At 36.6% G+C, this 17221-nt stretch overlaps 1 protein-coding gene across 2 annotated transcripts in view; it reads right to left on the bottom strand.

Annotated features, from left to right (window-relative positions):
• Nucleotides 1-588: 588 nt before the first annotated feature.
• The window catches only part of PCMTD1 (protein-L-isoaspartate (D-aspartate) O-methyltransferase domain containing 1), a 40906-nt gene continuing 24273 nt past the window's right edge, over nt 589-17221 (bottom strand). For both annotated transcript variants that reach the window (XM_065753074.1, XM_065753075.1), the window contains exons 4-6: nt 8249-8420; nt 6508-6631; nt 589-2049 (exon numbers count right to left, since the gene is read on the bottom strand). In XM_065753074.1, coding sequence (XP_065609146.1) covers nt 1679-2049; nt 6508-6631; nt 8249-8420 — 667 coding nt within the window. In that variant the 3' untranslated portion in view covers nt 589-1678. The remainder of the gene's footprint in view (nt 2050-6507; nt 6632-8248; nt 8421-17221) is intronic.

The following is a 17221-nucleotide window of genomic DNA, read 5'->3' as shown; positions in this document are numbered from 1 at the left end:
ACATGCTGGTACAACAGGCCTTCATGAAGTTCCATTCAAACATTACTATCATGTACCTTAAAAAAAACAACAACAACCAGGTACTTCAGCATGAAATGCACAATAAAGGGTCATTGTCATAGGGTTATGCATCTTCTTTCTCGGCTTATATATTTGGAAGTCAATACTGGACAGTTAGTTCACATTAATATTGGCTGGTTATAAATACTTGGGCTAGAAACTGTTTTAGAAGAATGTGGTTATATTGTCTGTTATTTCACACAAAAAAAGTATCAGTATTAAAAATGTATTGTGCAGGATATTTTTTCACGAGGAATGTTTTTCACTGGGTCCAGGCAGATTGTTCCAATGACCGTGGCTTTTAATGCGCATCATGTCAAGTTCTCAATAAACAGTGTTTTGCCTCATGGTTACGTTACAAAGAATTATGAAATTAAGATGTTACGAGCAAACAAAGTTAAAAAAAAATCAGAACTGCAAACAACTTCACAACCAGAAGAGGAAAAACTGTAAAAGAATTTAAATCAGCACTATCGTGGATCCCCACAGCTGCACTGCTATTCTCAGGTTTCCAAAAGATGCATACGATTTTATGAATTTTTTTTTGCTAAGAGCCATGCTCAGAAACAAAAGGCTAGCACAATTCTACCTTCTTGGAGATGCATGTTAAGTATAAAATCTACTTACTAAAGTGCATTTGCCAAACAAATTCTAACATTTACTATAATGACTATTTTGATAAGCAATACAAACTAAATTTTGTTGAAGTCCTACCTCTACCCAAAAGCAGTAAATAGAGATGACAAATCTAAAGTACAATCTTGTATTACGAAACATTATGTCTCAATGCCATGAGCTGTAGAAATAAACAAAAAATACTGTCCTAAACATCTCACAAGTGAGGAAGTGCCTCTAGTTAGAAATATTGAAAGCATACAATGGAGTTAAGTATAAGCAGAGCTGAAGTAAGCATTGCTTTCCTTTTCGTTCAATATGATGTTTCTTTAAGGCTCTGAGAGAAGCTGTTACTTTTCTCAAGATCTTTTGGCAAAAGATAAATGCAGAAGTAGTAGGGTCACCTGATGTTTCAGAACTTGCACTTTCATATTTCATTAAAGCCAGCTAATTCAGTGTCTGTATACATTTATTGCACTTGTGTTGTTGGAATACCTCTATACCAACATAGTAATAATGATTGCAACAAAGCCATAGTAAAATTAACTTTTAAAAGGGTCTCATACTGACATTAGAGGATAAGTGTCTGCATGTTTAAAATGTTCCCCTAATAATAAATATAGACAAGTTGCTCAAGTCAGATGCGCATGTTTAACAATTATATAGCAGATATAAAATGTCACTCATCCTTTTATCAATACAAATCTGTTAGGGATCAAAAAGACATACCATGCAAAATATTGATTAGTGCTGCATAATGGAATATATATTTCTATCAGAGTTAAAACAGCATTTTCAAAATTTAAAGAAAAATAGATTTTTAAAAAGGGATTTTACTGTTGAATGCAAGTCTTCCTTGTAGCAAAGATAGAGATAAGTTATGATTTATCACTGTACTTCAGTCTTGATGAAAGACTAATAATAATTTGTCCACCTATTAATAAATGCTACATTTTCAAGAATAAAGGAACTATCAGTAGGCATTACTTCTACTTATAACAAGTTACTTCTCTCTGTAATAGGTCAAGTATGCTTTTAAAGATTCGGGTAATGGTAGACTCATAATTTTCTCCCTCAATAGATTTCGAGGAGGCTCTTCTGGCTTCAAGGCCTCACTGTGATCTTTTTCCTCCTCCTCTTTGTTATCATCTTCCATTTTTTCATCTTCTTCACTATCTAGAGGCTGAGGAATGAGCTGATTACCAACAAACACGTAGGTGTTGATCCTGCGTCTACGACATCGCCTGCGTTTTCGTTTAGGGGGAGCCTTCTGAGCAATGCCTTTAGCTTTCATCTCCTCATTTATGAAGTTTCTAAGGGTGCGTCTGATGTATATTCGAGCTAGGTCCTGAAGATTCCTAACAGCACACGGAGCTGAAAGCAAGAGAAAGAGTTAGACTCATTAAACAAAATTTCCCTCAAACAAAAACATTAGTTGCAAGACAGTGAGATTTGTGTTTAAGAATAATTGAAATTTTAGTACATGGTGCAATAGACAAATGAAACATACAGAGGGTTCCCGACAAACTCCAGACGTACTCAGACTAGGACTGAAGGTGGCTTCTGGAATATGGCTGTTCATTTAGAGAAAACGCATGGTCCAAGCTATTAAGAGATCTTTTGAAAGATGAGCAAGAGAAGCAGAAAATATGAACAATCTAAAAATTGATTTCAGACAATATACTTCAAATATAGCATGCTTTGGGACCTACTGCTCCCACTATCTCCTGCTGCTGGTAAAGTTCTCCCTACCTACCACGTCACACTGGTTTAGGCAAGTGCTCCTCTTCCTTCTCTCTTCCACACAAAATACTTTTCCTGCTAAACCCAAATGATGAGCACCATGTCAAGATCTTAGCTGACCAACCAAGTACGTCACCTTTATACTTGTAGCAGAAAAGGAATCAAAACTTCTGAACAAGAGTAACAAAAAGCCAAAAGCCTCATATTTTGCAATTTTAAGTAGGTGACAATTAAGCATTGCTGGGCAGTTGGATAACATACCCTGTATGATCTATTGTCAAGTAATTCCAAGGCAAACAATAAGACGTACATAACCGGCTGGATGGCCAGGTCCAGAAAGAGATGGTAGATGGAGTTACATTCAGCTGGCAACCAGTCTTGAGTGGTTTCCCCAGGAGTCAGTACTGGGGCATGTCCTGTTCAATATCTTCACTGATGACCTAGATGAGGGCCGCCTTCAGTACATCCTCAGTAAGTCTGCAGTTGACACTATGTTGGGAGGAAGTGTCAATCCGCCTGGGGATAGCAAGGCCCTACAGAGGGATTTGGACAGGCTGTATAGCTGGGCTAAGGCCAGTGGGATGAAGGCCAACAAGACCATATACCAGGTCCCACACCTTGACCACAACAATCCCAGGCAACAATACAGGCTTGGGGCAGAGTGACTGGAAGACTATATAGAATAAATGGATAATTAGAATAATGGGATGTTGGCCAGTGCTTGGCTGAACACAAACCAGCAGTGTTCCCAGGTGGCCAAAAAGACCAATGGCATCCTGGCTTCTATCAAAAAGACTGTTACGAGCAGGAACACGAAGTGATCCTCCATCTGTACTCAGCCCTTGTGAGGATGCATGTTGAGTACTGTGTTCAGTTTTGGGCTCCTCACTACAGGAAAGACACTGAAGCTGTGGAGCACATTCAGAGAAAGGTAATGAAGCTGGGGAGGGGTCTGGAGTACAAGTCTTATGAGAGCAGCTGAGGATGATGTGATTGTTCAGACTGGAGAAGAAGAGGCTCACAGGTAGCCTCAAGCTGCGACATGGGAGAGTCATTTTGGACATTAGGAAATACTTCTCTAAGAATGGTCAGGTGCTGGAATGGGCTACCTAGGAAGGTGGTGGGTGCACCATCTCTAGAGGTGCTCAAGAAACATTCAGATGTTGTACCGATGGACATGGTTTAGTGAGAAATATTGATGATAGGTGGACAGTTGCACTCAATCTTAGAGGTCTTTGCCAACCTTGGTTATTCTGTGCTTTTACATCAGCCAAACCTGCCACCTGTTAACTTTGTCATTTTTGTTCCTACATAAAATAGAATTAAATTTATGGATACTACTGCAAAGGAGAATTTAATGAAGTAATAAGTTCTATAAAAGAATTGCCAATAGAGCATTCAATTTAAAAACCTTCAATGAATTTCCAACTAAATTTTTTATTTCATACACTGACTTTGACTCCATGCTAGCCATTCAAATTTGAGACCAAAAAGGTTCTTATTACTGGCAATACTGATTGCAGTTGTAGCCAATAGTAAAAAGACAACATGAGCAAAGTATTATCTTACTGATTTCATTTCATAGGGCAACTTCAATTTCCTAATTAATTTATAATTGGATAGTACTGGCAAGGTAGTAGCATACTTGTAGGTTATTTCCTTCTTCCTCTTCTAACTAAACAGTCATTTTAAGAGTATTCTATTAAGCTACTTATAGGAAACATCCTTATTGTACTGTATCTCACTTCTAAACACTAATGGTCTATACTGTTTTCATCTGTAATATGAGAATAGTAATAGAGAACTCTTTAAAATTCTCAAGATGATCTTTTACAAGGGATTTTACTAAGCCCACAGGTCCATGGGACCCAATGAGATTCATCCACTGGTTCTGAGGCAACTAGCAGATGAAGCTGACATCCATATTTAAAAGGTCATGACATCCTGGTGAAATTATCACTGAAAGGGGAAACAACTCATTTTTCAGAAAGGAAAAAAAAAAAGAAGAAGATCCAGGCAACTATAGGCCTCTGTGCCCAGCAAGATCATGGAGCAGATCCTCCTGAAGGCCATAATAATGCACATGGAAGATAAAGACAAGGTGATTGGAGGCAATTAACATGGCTTCACCAAGGGCAAATTATGTTTGATAAAGTTGGTGGCCTTTTATGATGAAGTTACAGTATCATTGGATAAAGGAAGAGCAACTGATGTCCTCTACCTGGGCTGGTGCAAAGCATTTGACTCTGTCCCACATGACATACTGCTTGCCAGTTGGAGAAAATGGATTTGAAGGATGAACCACTTGAAGGATAAGGAATTAGCTGGATGGCTGCACTCAGAGTTCCATGCAATGGCTCAGCATACAAGTGGAGATTAGTCATGAGTGCCACTCCTCAGGGATCAGCATTGGAACCAACATTATTTAACATCTTTGCAGGCAACAAAAACAGTGGAATCAGGCGTGCCCTCAGCAAGTTTGCAGACAACACCAAGCAGACTGGTGCAGTTGACAAGCTAGAGATAAGCAATGCTATCCAGAAGGAGCTGGGTAGGCTAGAGAGGTAGGTCCATGCCAACCTCATGAAGTTAATCAAGACTAACTGCAAGGTGGGTCAATCTAAAGCACAGATAAGATTGGGCAGAGAATAGCTTGAGGGGAGCCCTGAGGAGAATTTGGGAGTGTCAGGTGATGACAGATTCAACTTGCCAACATGAGCTGACAATGTGCACTTGCAGCCCAGAAGGCCAACTGTATCCTGCTTTGCATCAAGAGAAGCATGACCAGCAACCAAGGGAGATGATTCTGCCCCTCTACTCTGCTTTTGTGAGACCCCACCTGGAGTACTGCATGCAGTTCTGAAGCTGCTAACATGTGAAGGACGTGGAGCTGTTGGAGCAGGTCCAGAGGAGGGTCACAAAGGTGATCAGAAGGCTGAAACACCTTGCTGCCAAGGACAGGCTGAGAAAGCTGAGGATCTTCACAACGGAGAATAGAAGGCTCCAAGAAGACCTTTATAGCAGTCTTCCAGAACCTGAAGGGGGCCTACAAGAAAGCTGGGCATGTAACAACAGGACAAGTGGAATTGGTTTTAAACTGGAAGAGGGTAGATTTAGACTCGATCTTCAGAAGAAATTGTTTACTGTGAGGGTGGTGAGATAGTAGAACAGGTTTGCCCAGACAGGCTGTGGAGGCTCCTTCCCTGGAAGCATTCCAGGCCAAGCTAGATGGGACTTTAAGCAAACTGGTCAAGAAGAAGGTGCCCCTGCCTACAGCAAGGGTCTGAAACTAGACAATCTTAGAGTCCCCTTCCAACCTAAAGCATTCAATGATTTTATGAATCATTCTTTGCAAGCTCACGTATACCCTCAAAATTAGTGCCAGATCAGTAGTTACAAGTGATACAACCTGATATGGCATCCTTGTCTACTGAACGGCTTATATCTGTTTTGCATTCAAAACTGCATAGAGGCAAAAGGCATATAAATAGTACAAGAGAATTAGTTCACATTGGTCTTATGCTAACAAAACAAAACAAAACAGGAGAGAAATGTTATTACCTAGTTTCTTTGCAGCATTTATTTAAGTTCCTGGGTGCCACTAAAGCCCTACGTAATAACTGCTCCTAACTCTGCCTGTGGTAGTAGAAGTTTCATCTTTATACCTTTCTCAGCTTTTTTTTTCCCCTCATCATGCTATCATCTTATCTTGGCAACAGCTGTGCTTTTTGAGATTGTAATACCAGAGGGGAGACAGGAGAGGATTTTTTTTTCATCTGAGACTATCTAGTACTTTTTATAAGCCTAACATTAGCTCAGTATGTTAGGTGTATCTCATTAGAAAAGAAGAAGCTGAATCCAAAAGGAAAAGGAATCTGGAAAAGTAAGCTGGAAACAATGCATCTTTTTAATTTGAGATGTTAACTGTGCAGCAATAAACAACAGACAGCAGCACAAACTATCAGTGAGCTACCAGTATCTGAAATTCTATGTTCCTACTCTGTCATACATGTGTAAAGGATCGCCTGTCAACTTCTAGAGTAACACCAGCAAGCTCTATTAAAATCAACCAAACCAAGTGACACTTACGCAGTCCCACAGTATCATGTTTGCCATTGTCATTCCTGTTTGGTTGCACTAGCGGAGCAAATGAAACAGCAAGAATATTTTTACTTTCCCATGTGTTCTGTCCCGTTCTCAAGATCTGCGTTAGCTACAGAAGAACGACAAAACAAAAATCAGTGGTTACAGTTTTGTCATACTCAATACTGTTCAGATTGATGTTCGAACACTGAAATTTGATTGTGCTTCAAAATTAATTTAGAAGAGGTTGTTCTCTAAACAGCCACTACTTCCATATTCCCAGAAATATTATTCTGTCACCAGAGTACTATTCTGCAGTGGGGAGAAATGCAGCAGGAAGATAAAGTCCCAAGGTAATAAGTTTTGTGCTTTCCCCCTCTGATTTTTCCAAAGGATCATAAAATGCTTAGGTTGGAAGCAACTTTTAAATGTCCAACCTCCTGACTGATCAAGACTAACTCAGAAGTTAAATCAAGCAAATCAAATTCTTCTCAAATCTACAAAGAAAAAAATCTCCTAGGACTGAGACTCCACAACCTCTCTAGACAAATTGCTCGAGTGTTTAACACATTGTGCAGTATTCAACTCATTATGAAAAACTGTTTTCCCTTTATCAAAGCAGAATACTCTTTTGCTACAGAATCCGCAAGATTTTTCTTTCAATTTCCTGTGCATCTACAAAAAACTGTCTCCTGCCTACCACATAAATAAACTAAGAATAAGATGTTCTGTAGCTCAGTGTATTTTCTTTCTTTGGCTTTTTGTTTGTTTTCCTCCCTGTCAGGTTAGTGGTTTTAGCTTCTTCATGTTTCACAGGTTCTAGTGCCCTAACCACCCTAACCCTAACCACCATATAAGGCAGAACTAACCACCCTAACCACCATATAAGGCAGAACTAATGGCAGTTTTAATTTTGCTTTCAAATCCAGACTACCTTTAAGATGAATGCTGTCAATTTCAATTGGTGGTATCTTAGTCCAGTAAATACTTTCTGTAGTATTTATATAACTTAATGACACAGGCCACATTTAAATCACTTCGATATTCTCAGAAAGTAAACATACAGTAACAGTTATTTTTAGAAGGTAACTAGCAAGCTTACCACCAAACAATTTAGTATTTATCTATATTCAAGAGGACTTCTATGTAAGTCACAGTCTTTTGTTCCCTATTAGCAAAACAGGGAGAAGAATACTTACCTTTGTAAAGCCTTTTGAGATCTAAGGATGAAAAGTGATAAAAGTGCGAAGCATTATTAAAATAATACACCTGTCTGGAAAATGCTAATCTAATACAAAAAGAAGCAACACCAAGAAGTGCTGGAAATAAGCCTTTTTCTTCCACTTTTCCATCTCTCTTACCATTGATTACAAACATTTCTCTGAAATCAATTCTCCTGTTTCAGAGCGTTTAAAGATGTGTTAAACTATTAACTGACAATGTGTGGCAGGGAGGATTTCAAGACAATACTGGGACTGGTATAGTTTATTTAAAATAGTAATGAGTGGAATTCTAGCCTCACTGAAGATAAAACAGTTTCATCACAGCTAAAACACAATAGTGACACTTCACCATGTATGATAAGACTGCATTGCAAAAACACTTGCTGAATTGCAGTATTACACTGAATAATGATGACAAGAGTTGAACATTAACTTAGTGAACTATACATTTTTAGAACACTTCTTAAATTATGTATTTCTCATACACTATAAGATAACAAGGGGGGAAATTGTCATTAAGTCACCTGATCTTCTATAGGCATTACTAAAATGCCTCCGACTTTCAGTAAGATTTTCATGTAGTTTTCATGGTCTTTCTGGACTCCAGCTCCACAGTAAATCCGGTCATACTGATGACTGTCTGAGGCTATTTCCAAACAATTACCAACCACAAAGGCAGGTTCACAGAACTCAAATCTAAGAAGAAAATAAAAAGAGGAAACATTCAAAAAAAGTTTTCTTACAAAAAGACAGTCCAGTAAAATTATGTTTAGCATCTTCCCTTATATAAAGAAAAAATATGAGCACCCGTTTTAACAATCACTGTTAAACACAGTCATATTAAACAGAAAACAAAACTATTGTTTCTACTCCATCAAGAATCAAATAACAATTCTTTAAAAGTTAGTGAGTACATTGTATAGAAACAAAGAAGGTTGAAAGAAACACTTGACTTCTTAACAGTAAGCAAACATACTTGCAAGGTTTCTCTGGACAAGGCATACAGTCAAGTCTCTTTAAAATAGACAGATGTTTATCAACACTTATACAATATTTAGCAACCTAAATATTTCACAAATGTCGAAGCAGCCCAATTCCCAGTACCTTCCACCTCACTTTAAAAAAAAAAAAATAATCATTTTCCTCTACATCTTCCATTTTCCACTTTGAAAGCAATCTGTTTTTCTGCTAAATAAAATAAAATGGAAAAATTTAACTACGCACAAAGCAAGGAAAAAAAGATGAATTCTGCAAAACATCTGTTCTAATTTTCTTCATCAAAAGAAAGTGACATAACTGCCTCTAAGTGGACTTAAGCATAAGGAAGTTGTAAGGACTAAGTTCTCCTGTCACTGCATAAAATAGCAAAGGTGCACACAGTAGACCTTTATTGCCAAAGCTGCATATGTTTTCCATTACAAAGATACCTCCTGATATTTTTCACATCTCTGCAGCACATCTGATTAAAACGTTCATGTCACTATAACATAATCTACATCTTTGTATTAAAAAATAGGGGGAAAAAATACAACCACCCCTCCTTCCCCTCCCCCCCCCCCCACACACACACACCAACAACATTCAGTCAATAACTTTCCTCACCCACTTCACAGAGCAGTATTACACAGTTGCTGACAGAAACAATTTAAGGTTTACTTGGAAAAAAACTAAGTAAAACTTAGCACTTCCTTGTTACAAATGTAGTTTCAGTGCCATCTGGTAACATCAAAATGTAATGCCTCTCAAGCTTCATCTCATAAGGAATAACTAATTGCAAATACTTATTTGAATGCATAGTCATTTTATGAGCTTTACAGTTTACATTCAAAAATTATTTTGACCTGGCTTGCAGTAAGTAATCCCAGTACAACACCTGCCAACATCCAGATCACCACTTAGTTACAGTGAAGCCTGGCAGATCTCACTGCCTATAAGGCTTGGCTGACTCTCCTATCTACAAATTTGACTTCTATTAAGCTATGTTTTTGCTTGAAGCACTTTGTTTTCAAGATGAGGTGCATGACCCTGAAAGTAATTCAGTGCTTTATTTGACTAGTCATAGACAGACCTCAGAATCCCTTACTGACTAACTGGCAACTGGCAACTGTCTTATGAACTGAAGGTGGCTGACAGTCCACGCTCTTGTTTCGTAATCCAAGTCTGACAGAAGAAATGAAAGCTATAATCAACACTACTAGATTAAAAAGAAAAATAAAAGGAAGGTGGCAGGAGGGGAGTAAGACAAACCAGACACAATCAGACAGCTACTTCAACTGTGGTTGAAGTAATTTCAGAGGCAAAGAGAAATATCTACAGATACATTAGGCAAGATTAAATGCTCTGAAAACAAAACCCAAAGCACCGAACACTTCAGTGAAGTGATCTCTCTTCAGTGTGTCAAGTATCATATTTTTCAACATTTAGGAAAAAGACAGACAGCTCAATGCGTAGCTTTAATTTCAGGTTGTCTACAACTGAAGTAAAGCATCATCACACTGATTTAATTTGAAAGTTTAAGTTAAGTACCACAGTAAGCTTCAAAAATACAACAAAAACCAGGGGTGAGGAATAGGGCACTCTTCTGAAATGCCATTTTAGATATCAGTACAGTACAGTTCTAAGCTATATTCTTAGAACAACAGAAGAGAGACTGGTTGCATAACCTGACAACTTCCACAACTTTCTCAAAATGCTCCTCCCAAATCCTACTACCAGATTTTTCCCAAAATGCTTCTACTGAAGCAACCAATTACACTCTTGAAACAGAAACGAAATTCCCAAGAAAGCAAAGACAAGACAAAAACACAGAACATTTCCCAGACACAAAATATACACTATATATAGAGGGCTATAAATACAGTAAAAGCTGTAAAGAATTTCTCATTTAGCTTCACAGCTTGCAATCAAAAGTATACAAGTAAGGATGACACCAAATTAGTTTCCTATTACATCTGTAAGAATCAACATAGGATAAGCACTAGAAATTAAGTCTGCCTATCAGTGCATTGAACATGGCTGGACTATGTAAGCATAGATTTGTAGAGACATGAGGCTTACTACCAAGATAGACAGATATTGATTAGGTCAATTACTTCAAAAACAGCCTTCTTCATCCCAGTAGCTCCAGCTAGTTTAAAGCCAATTTGTCAAAAGTAAGAGCTTCCTGAAAGACTGATTTTCCCACAGCAGTCTTGACTGGAGTACAAGCAGTTCAGAAAGACATCGTTTTAGTCCAGGTCAGATGGAAAACAAGGGACTCAGCTCCCTTGGGAATGCAATGATAACATCCACAGTAGTACGTTCGCTGCATATTTATATCATGTAGTTCAAGAATTACCATACACATCATCTTTCTACTCAGAAGACTACATAAGGGTTGTAATATGTGAGAGTTAAAGACTTTAATCTTTGAAAAGATACAGCAACACTCGAGTTCAAAAACGAATGCCATTCATTCAAGCTGCCTGCAGAATTAACTGCTTTGTGTTTTATGATATGAACAGTGTCAAAATACAAGATATAAAAATGCATATGAAGTTCATATTTAGAGTATTATGGAATTCTCAAATTTAGTTAAGCTGTACAACAACAAAGCTTAGTTATTTCCCTGTGCTTCATGCAAATCTTCATCACTGAATAAATGGAGACTCCTCACTCCCTGAATCTTTATTCGACACTGTTATTACAAAATAATGCACACGTCTCAGAATCAGGAAACTGATAAATAAATGTACCATTTTGTGGTATCTATGTAGTCTAGTAATTTGTAATTACCTTCCAAGAGAATAAAATATAGAGAATTTGTGTCACTAACTTTCCCAAACCATTTCCAAGATAAGCAAGGTTAAGTTCTACTTCACTGAAGTACAAGCCTCTACACCATCTGACCAGAAATGGATCTTATTAACACAAGTTTTGGCAAATTCAAGGGAGTAATACCTACCAACAGAATAAACAGCTTGTTAGTCTTACAGTATGAAAACAGCATCTATCACATTGTTTTACAATGGAACTTAACCTTAAACCCAAATATCTTAAGTCTCATATGATACTACATCCAATGAGGCAATTTCAATCCCACTACCTTCAGGATAGGATATATAAACATATCAGATAGTATAACACATAAGGATGTTGACTAAGTTATTTTTATTACAGTAATGACTTTGTTGAAAAGGAATGGTTTATTGCTTTAACATACACATAAGCTATCTATCAAGGTGGGGTAATATTTTGTTTAGTTACCAATTTGAAATGGAACTATGAAAACAACTTAAGAAATGGCAAGTGTTCTTTACATTTTGTTGATCACTACCAAATAGCCAGGGTGGCTAGACAATTATATCTGGAAAACAATCTTTTTTTCTTCCATAGATAAGAAGCAAAAAACAAACAAGGAAAAAAACAAAACCTGAGACCAAAGTACTAGAACAGATGTTTGAATCACACCCGGTTGATCAGTTAAATCCGGTATTTTGCTTACAAGAAAGCAACCAACAGAAAAGAAATTGAGTTCCTATTACAGAGAACATAGCAACTGCTTTTTTGCGTATGAACTATCATCAGCCACGGGATAAATTTAATTTCATGCAGAACTTGTTTAGCAATGGACCAAGACAGTAAAGCAGTTTCAAGCACCTGAAGTGCATTGATCTGATTCTGTTCTTTCCTCCCTTGCATTTTTGTAACTTGTCTCTCAAGAGCAGGCATCTCATATCCATCCCCCCAGCACTAAAGTTTTAATTCATTTTAGGCACAGCAATCTTCTTTCAGAGAAAAATCAAAAAACACCTGTAAGATTTAAAGAGCTTTTTTGTCTTCACCACAGCAGATTAAGAAAATGATCAAGAAATAGTTTATTACTGCGCACATTATTTTAAGAGTCTCCATGAGTATCAACACAAGAAACCCTATTAGTGCAATAAATGAACATCCATTTAAAAAAAACAATTTTAAATAACTAAGATTGAAATGTATTCTTGTATCCATATCCACCAATCTAGCATTCATGTGGTAACAGGATAGGTAAAAAATAAACTATCCTAATAAGTTTTTTTCCAAAGTAATTCATTAGTAGCTCCTACCATATAACCTACCCAGACAATCCAACTTCCAATTACTTCCAGCTCTGAAGATGTACTGCATCCTTCAAGGGCTAAGCTCTTCTGCTATACAGTCTTCATGAATATAGTGCATTATTAATCCTGACAACTCTTCAAGATCAAACAAGAGGTAAGGAATTGTGTTTTGTTTTATGTAGGAGATGCACTTGATTCCTTAGAAAGGAACAAGATTAATAAAATAGGGTATGAAATCACAAAACAACTTTTAACACCCACAGATTTGTGTTTAAAGGAAACAGTGAAATGTGTTATGAGATGCTTATAAAAAAAATACTGGGAAACTACTTGCACTGCTGACACCTGTCTCTGGCGAAGAGAACAGTTCTTAGAAATCAACACCCCTCCAGCTACATTTCACCTCACCCCTTAACCACTAAGATTCATACAAGGATACCACCTAATTCTACCTATTTTACTGCATTCCCATCTCAGCTTGGTGCTCACAGTCCTTACAGAAAGGAAAAACCCTTTTAGTATAGATTTAAGATATTGGTTTGCCATCTGCAATCATTTCCTTTGTTCAATCAACTCAAACCAATATAAAAGGGTCACCAATCTGCTCCCCTCTAATAATCCAGAAGGCTTTTTAATAGAGTAAATAAAGACAAAATACACAGTAACCCTCAGCAGCTCCAAAAAGGGAAAAATAAAACAAATCATAATGCATCTTTTATTACTGGGAGGGAAGTAAGGGGATCAAAATAAATTAAACTTACAGTACAGAGGAATACTCTTCAATTTCAGTAGGACTGGCAAGTTGTTACAGCAATCCATTTGAATTACACTGATACACTGAAAGAAAGAAATCTCGAGCATCCCAAGACAAGTTTTGGGTGCAATTTTTTTCATGGCAAAAATGTTTTAATATTATTTGCCAACAGTAGGGAATCACAAAAGAGCTCACAGTTAACTTTATATCAAACTTCCTTTAAATCCATTATTTCCAGCTGAAGGATGTGTCAGGATGGGTAAGGATCTTCTAAACCACTTTCACTATCAAGAAAACCATCCTTTTTTTTTTTTTAAATGCACCTACAGAAGCTGAAAAGTATTTTCTGTGATTGCCCTCAGAGAACAAAGAGCTACAAATAATTAAATCTAGGAAGTTCCAACTTGTTAATTTGTACTAAAAATATAATACTCTCAGGGCTTCTTCCATATAAAACAATTTCATAAGTTACTAATCTTACTCTGAATATACCTGAAGTCGGAAAGACACTCCCAAGAAACTGAGATCATTTAATCCATTTCATTTTTTAAATTGACATAAATAAATCTTATACTCTTTGAAAACAATAAGTGAAGGTGAAACATGACTTTTTGTAATATACCATGCCATAGCAACGAGTAACATACAGAATGGCCAGTTAGCATTTTTCACCTTACTTTACTGCAGAAATACTCTTAATCAAGTAACAACCAGATTTAAAGGTGCTTCTTATATACTGCAGAGTAGAGGAATAACTTTCCCTATTTCAATAAATACTTCCCATATTCTGTCCTGGAGATTATCTTAATTAAAGATCCTAACAGTAAGAACTACATTAGATAATAAGAGAATTATTTTTAAACAGTGTGAATTCTTTCAATATTAAAAATGGAACAACAGAATGACTAGAGAGCAATTTTTCCTTTTTATTTATTTTTTTCTCCGTTGCTCATTCTGCCTTATTTATTGCATTTTTAACAAGTCTGGCTCACATGCAAATGCATCCTCATGGCTTGCTAGCATAGAAGAGAAGTTTACAGAGAAGTTACATGCACTTTACTTACTGGGACTTCCTGCATGTACTCTCTGAATATAAATAGAAACAAAAGGATAAAAACAAAACAGTTGTTACTATCTGCTGTGGCAGCTTTTAATTCCCTTATGTACAATTATAATAATGGTGATTTTATTAGGATAAGAAAAACAGCCAGAAGTAGTGCTGGCAACATTTCTATGCAGGAAATTTTTCCTGATCATTTTTCTCATCCAAGTAGTGCTGTAGGCCAGTGAAAAGTGCATTCCAGCTTCACTTCTGTTTGTTATCTCAGATTTTGAATAAAATTTGGTGCTTCTATATTGTGCAACTTCAGCTATCTTGCTTGTTTACAGTTGCTAATATTCATCAGCTTCACTGAAACATAAAAAAAAAAAAAAACATTGCTCTTATTTATAAAGAAGAGTGTGACTGCTGAACTTTAAAAACACCTATGCCTAAATTTAAATTTACTCTCTATTCAGCACTGGTTTACAAACTTAAAACTTCACTACACAGGATATCTAAAATCTTGATGGTAAAAGTAAAGTAGTACCCTGAATTGATTTATGTATTTTTAAATCGATTCTGCTGTTTATTTTAAGAAAGCTGCACTCCTAAGAATAAAGAAGGTGATAAAATGTTTCATCAATTCAGTTTGTTGTCAGGGCCCTCGGAAACTCGTGGATACAAGTCTGAAAAACAGCTCATGGTTTCTATAGACAGAAAAGCATTTGCTTCCTTTTTTACGAAGTAGAAAAGATAGTTTTATACATTTAAAACTGTCATATTGTATACTGAGTGCTTTTGTGAAGCTAAAGATTTGGTAGCAACCAGGCACTAACATTTTTATCAACTACTTCAATGTAACAAATGTTCTAGATACTATCAAAACTTGCAGCATTTCCACAGAAAGGCAAGTGTCCACCACAGAATTTATTTCTAAAAGACATTTTGTACATGTTTAAAGATAGCAAGAATATGGATTGCTCCAACTCCCAAACACTTTGAGAAGTTTTATTTTCTTCCTAGAAAGCACTAAACTTGATTGTACTTCTGGAGCCTCCTAGCTTATGATGTTTAGGTATATTACTTCTATTTAATATCTCTAACCAAAAAAGAGACATTTCAAAAGCCAATTTTCTTCTCAATTATGTTAACTTACAGCATCAAAGAATCTCACTACACTTCCTACTGTCATGTTTTTTCTAGTCAGAGCAATTAAAAAAAAGCACAATATTTTCACTATCCAAATCTAAGAGTGTTAAAAGTAAAATATAAACTAAGGCTACAACTGGGACTGAGACAAACTGCTTTTTCTGCATGGATTTTTATAGCTATTAACTAGCTGCACAGGAACAAATGCAGTTTTACTATGAGCACATAAAAGGAACTTCCAACTTCAACCTTGCTTTCATGAAAGTGAGCTTACAGTGTTCAATCAGGAACCCTGAATTTCAACAGAGATGAATAAATACTTTATTGGAAGCTTAAGCTATTTTTCAATGCCAATAATTATATTACAGGACTTCAGAAAGAAGTTAAACCCATAACAATTATACCAGAAGTAGTACTAGGGTTCTTGTAACTTACCATTGAAGTGGTTTCTTTTGATCCTGAGAAGGTTTGGTGATTCTTTCACATCAGGGACTTCAGCTTACCCAGGTTTGGTTTTTGATAGAGTGCTAGAAGATGGGCAACCTAGCCTTGCCCTGTGGCTCTCTCTCCAAGCTGGATATTCTAGGTCTAGAAGTTGACTGGGAGCAGAAAAGACAACACATTCCCCTTCAATAAAAACAGGTGAAGTGGGGCCTGGTACTTGCACAATGTGTTTCAGACAGCCTTCTTAAGGAATGTTTGTTTTTTTTCCCATTAAATGGCATGCATTCCCTCTTCAAGGTTTTAAGTACAAAAGAGATCCTCACATGTACTTCCAACTCTGAGTTCTTTGTACTTTGCGCCTCAACCATAACAATACTTCCAGGTGATGGCATTTTTCCTTTACTTCTACTGAAAAACATATACCAAATAAAACCAAGGCAGTATTCTACCTCTCAGAAGCAAAAACTCCATCTCACTTTAGACCAAATTTGTCATAGATTGGTGGGATATGGATACAAATATAAAGTGCTTATTGTAATTATTTGTCTTTCTGAAACAGCTATATGAAAAGCTTTTCCTCTAACGAACAGCTCAAGAGACAACCGGTAGAAGGATAAACTGCCTTTGAACAGAACGTATCTCAAATTACCACGTTACTTTTACATTGTTACTAACTTTAATCAAATACCTGCCCCAATCCTTAAAAAGAAAACCACATGTAAAATATAATTACAACATTTTAATCAGGAACCATAAAAAGCATGATTATATCACAGAACACTGTATCATTCTCTCCTGAAAAGTGGCATCGAAACATCAAAAAGAAAATCATCATAACCTAGCTCCATGCTGGAGGTCAGATGCAAAGACAAAGACCTTCTGTTTCTAGTGAAAGAACAGCACAAATAAAATTAAAGCACTTAATTAGAATCCAAGCTGAAGACTTTGAAGGATCTACATTAAAGGTTACATCCCTCATTAATTTTTTTTCAGGAAGCGACTACTTCAAATACTCTGCAGTCTGATCTCA

Source organism: Cyrtonyx montezumae, unplaced genomic scaffold (assembly GCF_038088225.1).
Source record: "Cyrtonyx montezumae isolate F1298 unplaced genomic scaffold, pur_monq_1.0 scaffold_8, whole genome shotgun sequence".
Lineage (NCBI taxonomy): Eukaryota > Metazoa > Chordata > Aves > Galliformes > Odontophoridae > Cyrtonyx > Cyrtonyx montezumae.
The sequence above is the reverse complement of the archived record's forward strand: the minus strand, read 5'-3'. Positions and strand labels throughout refer to the sequence as shown.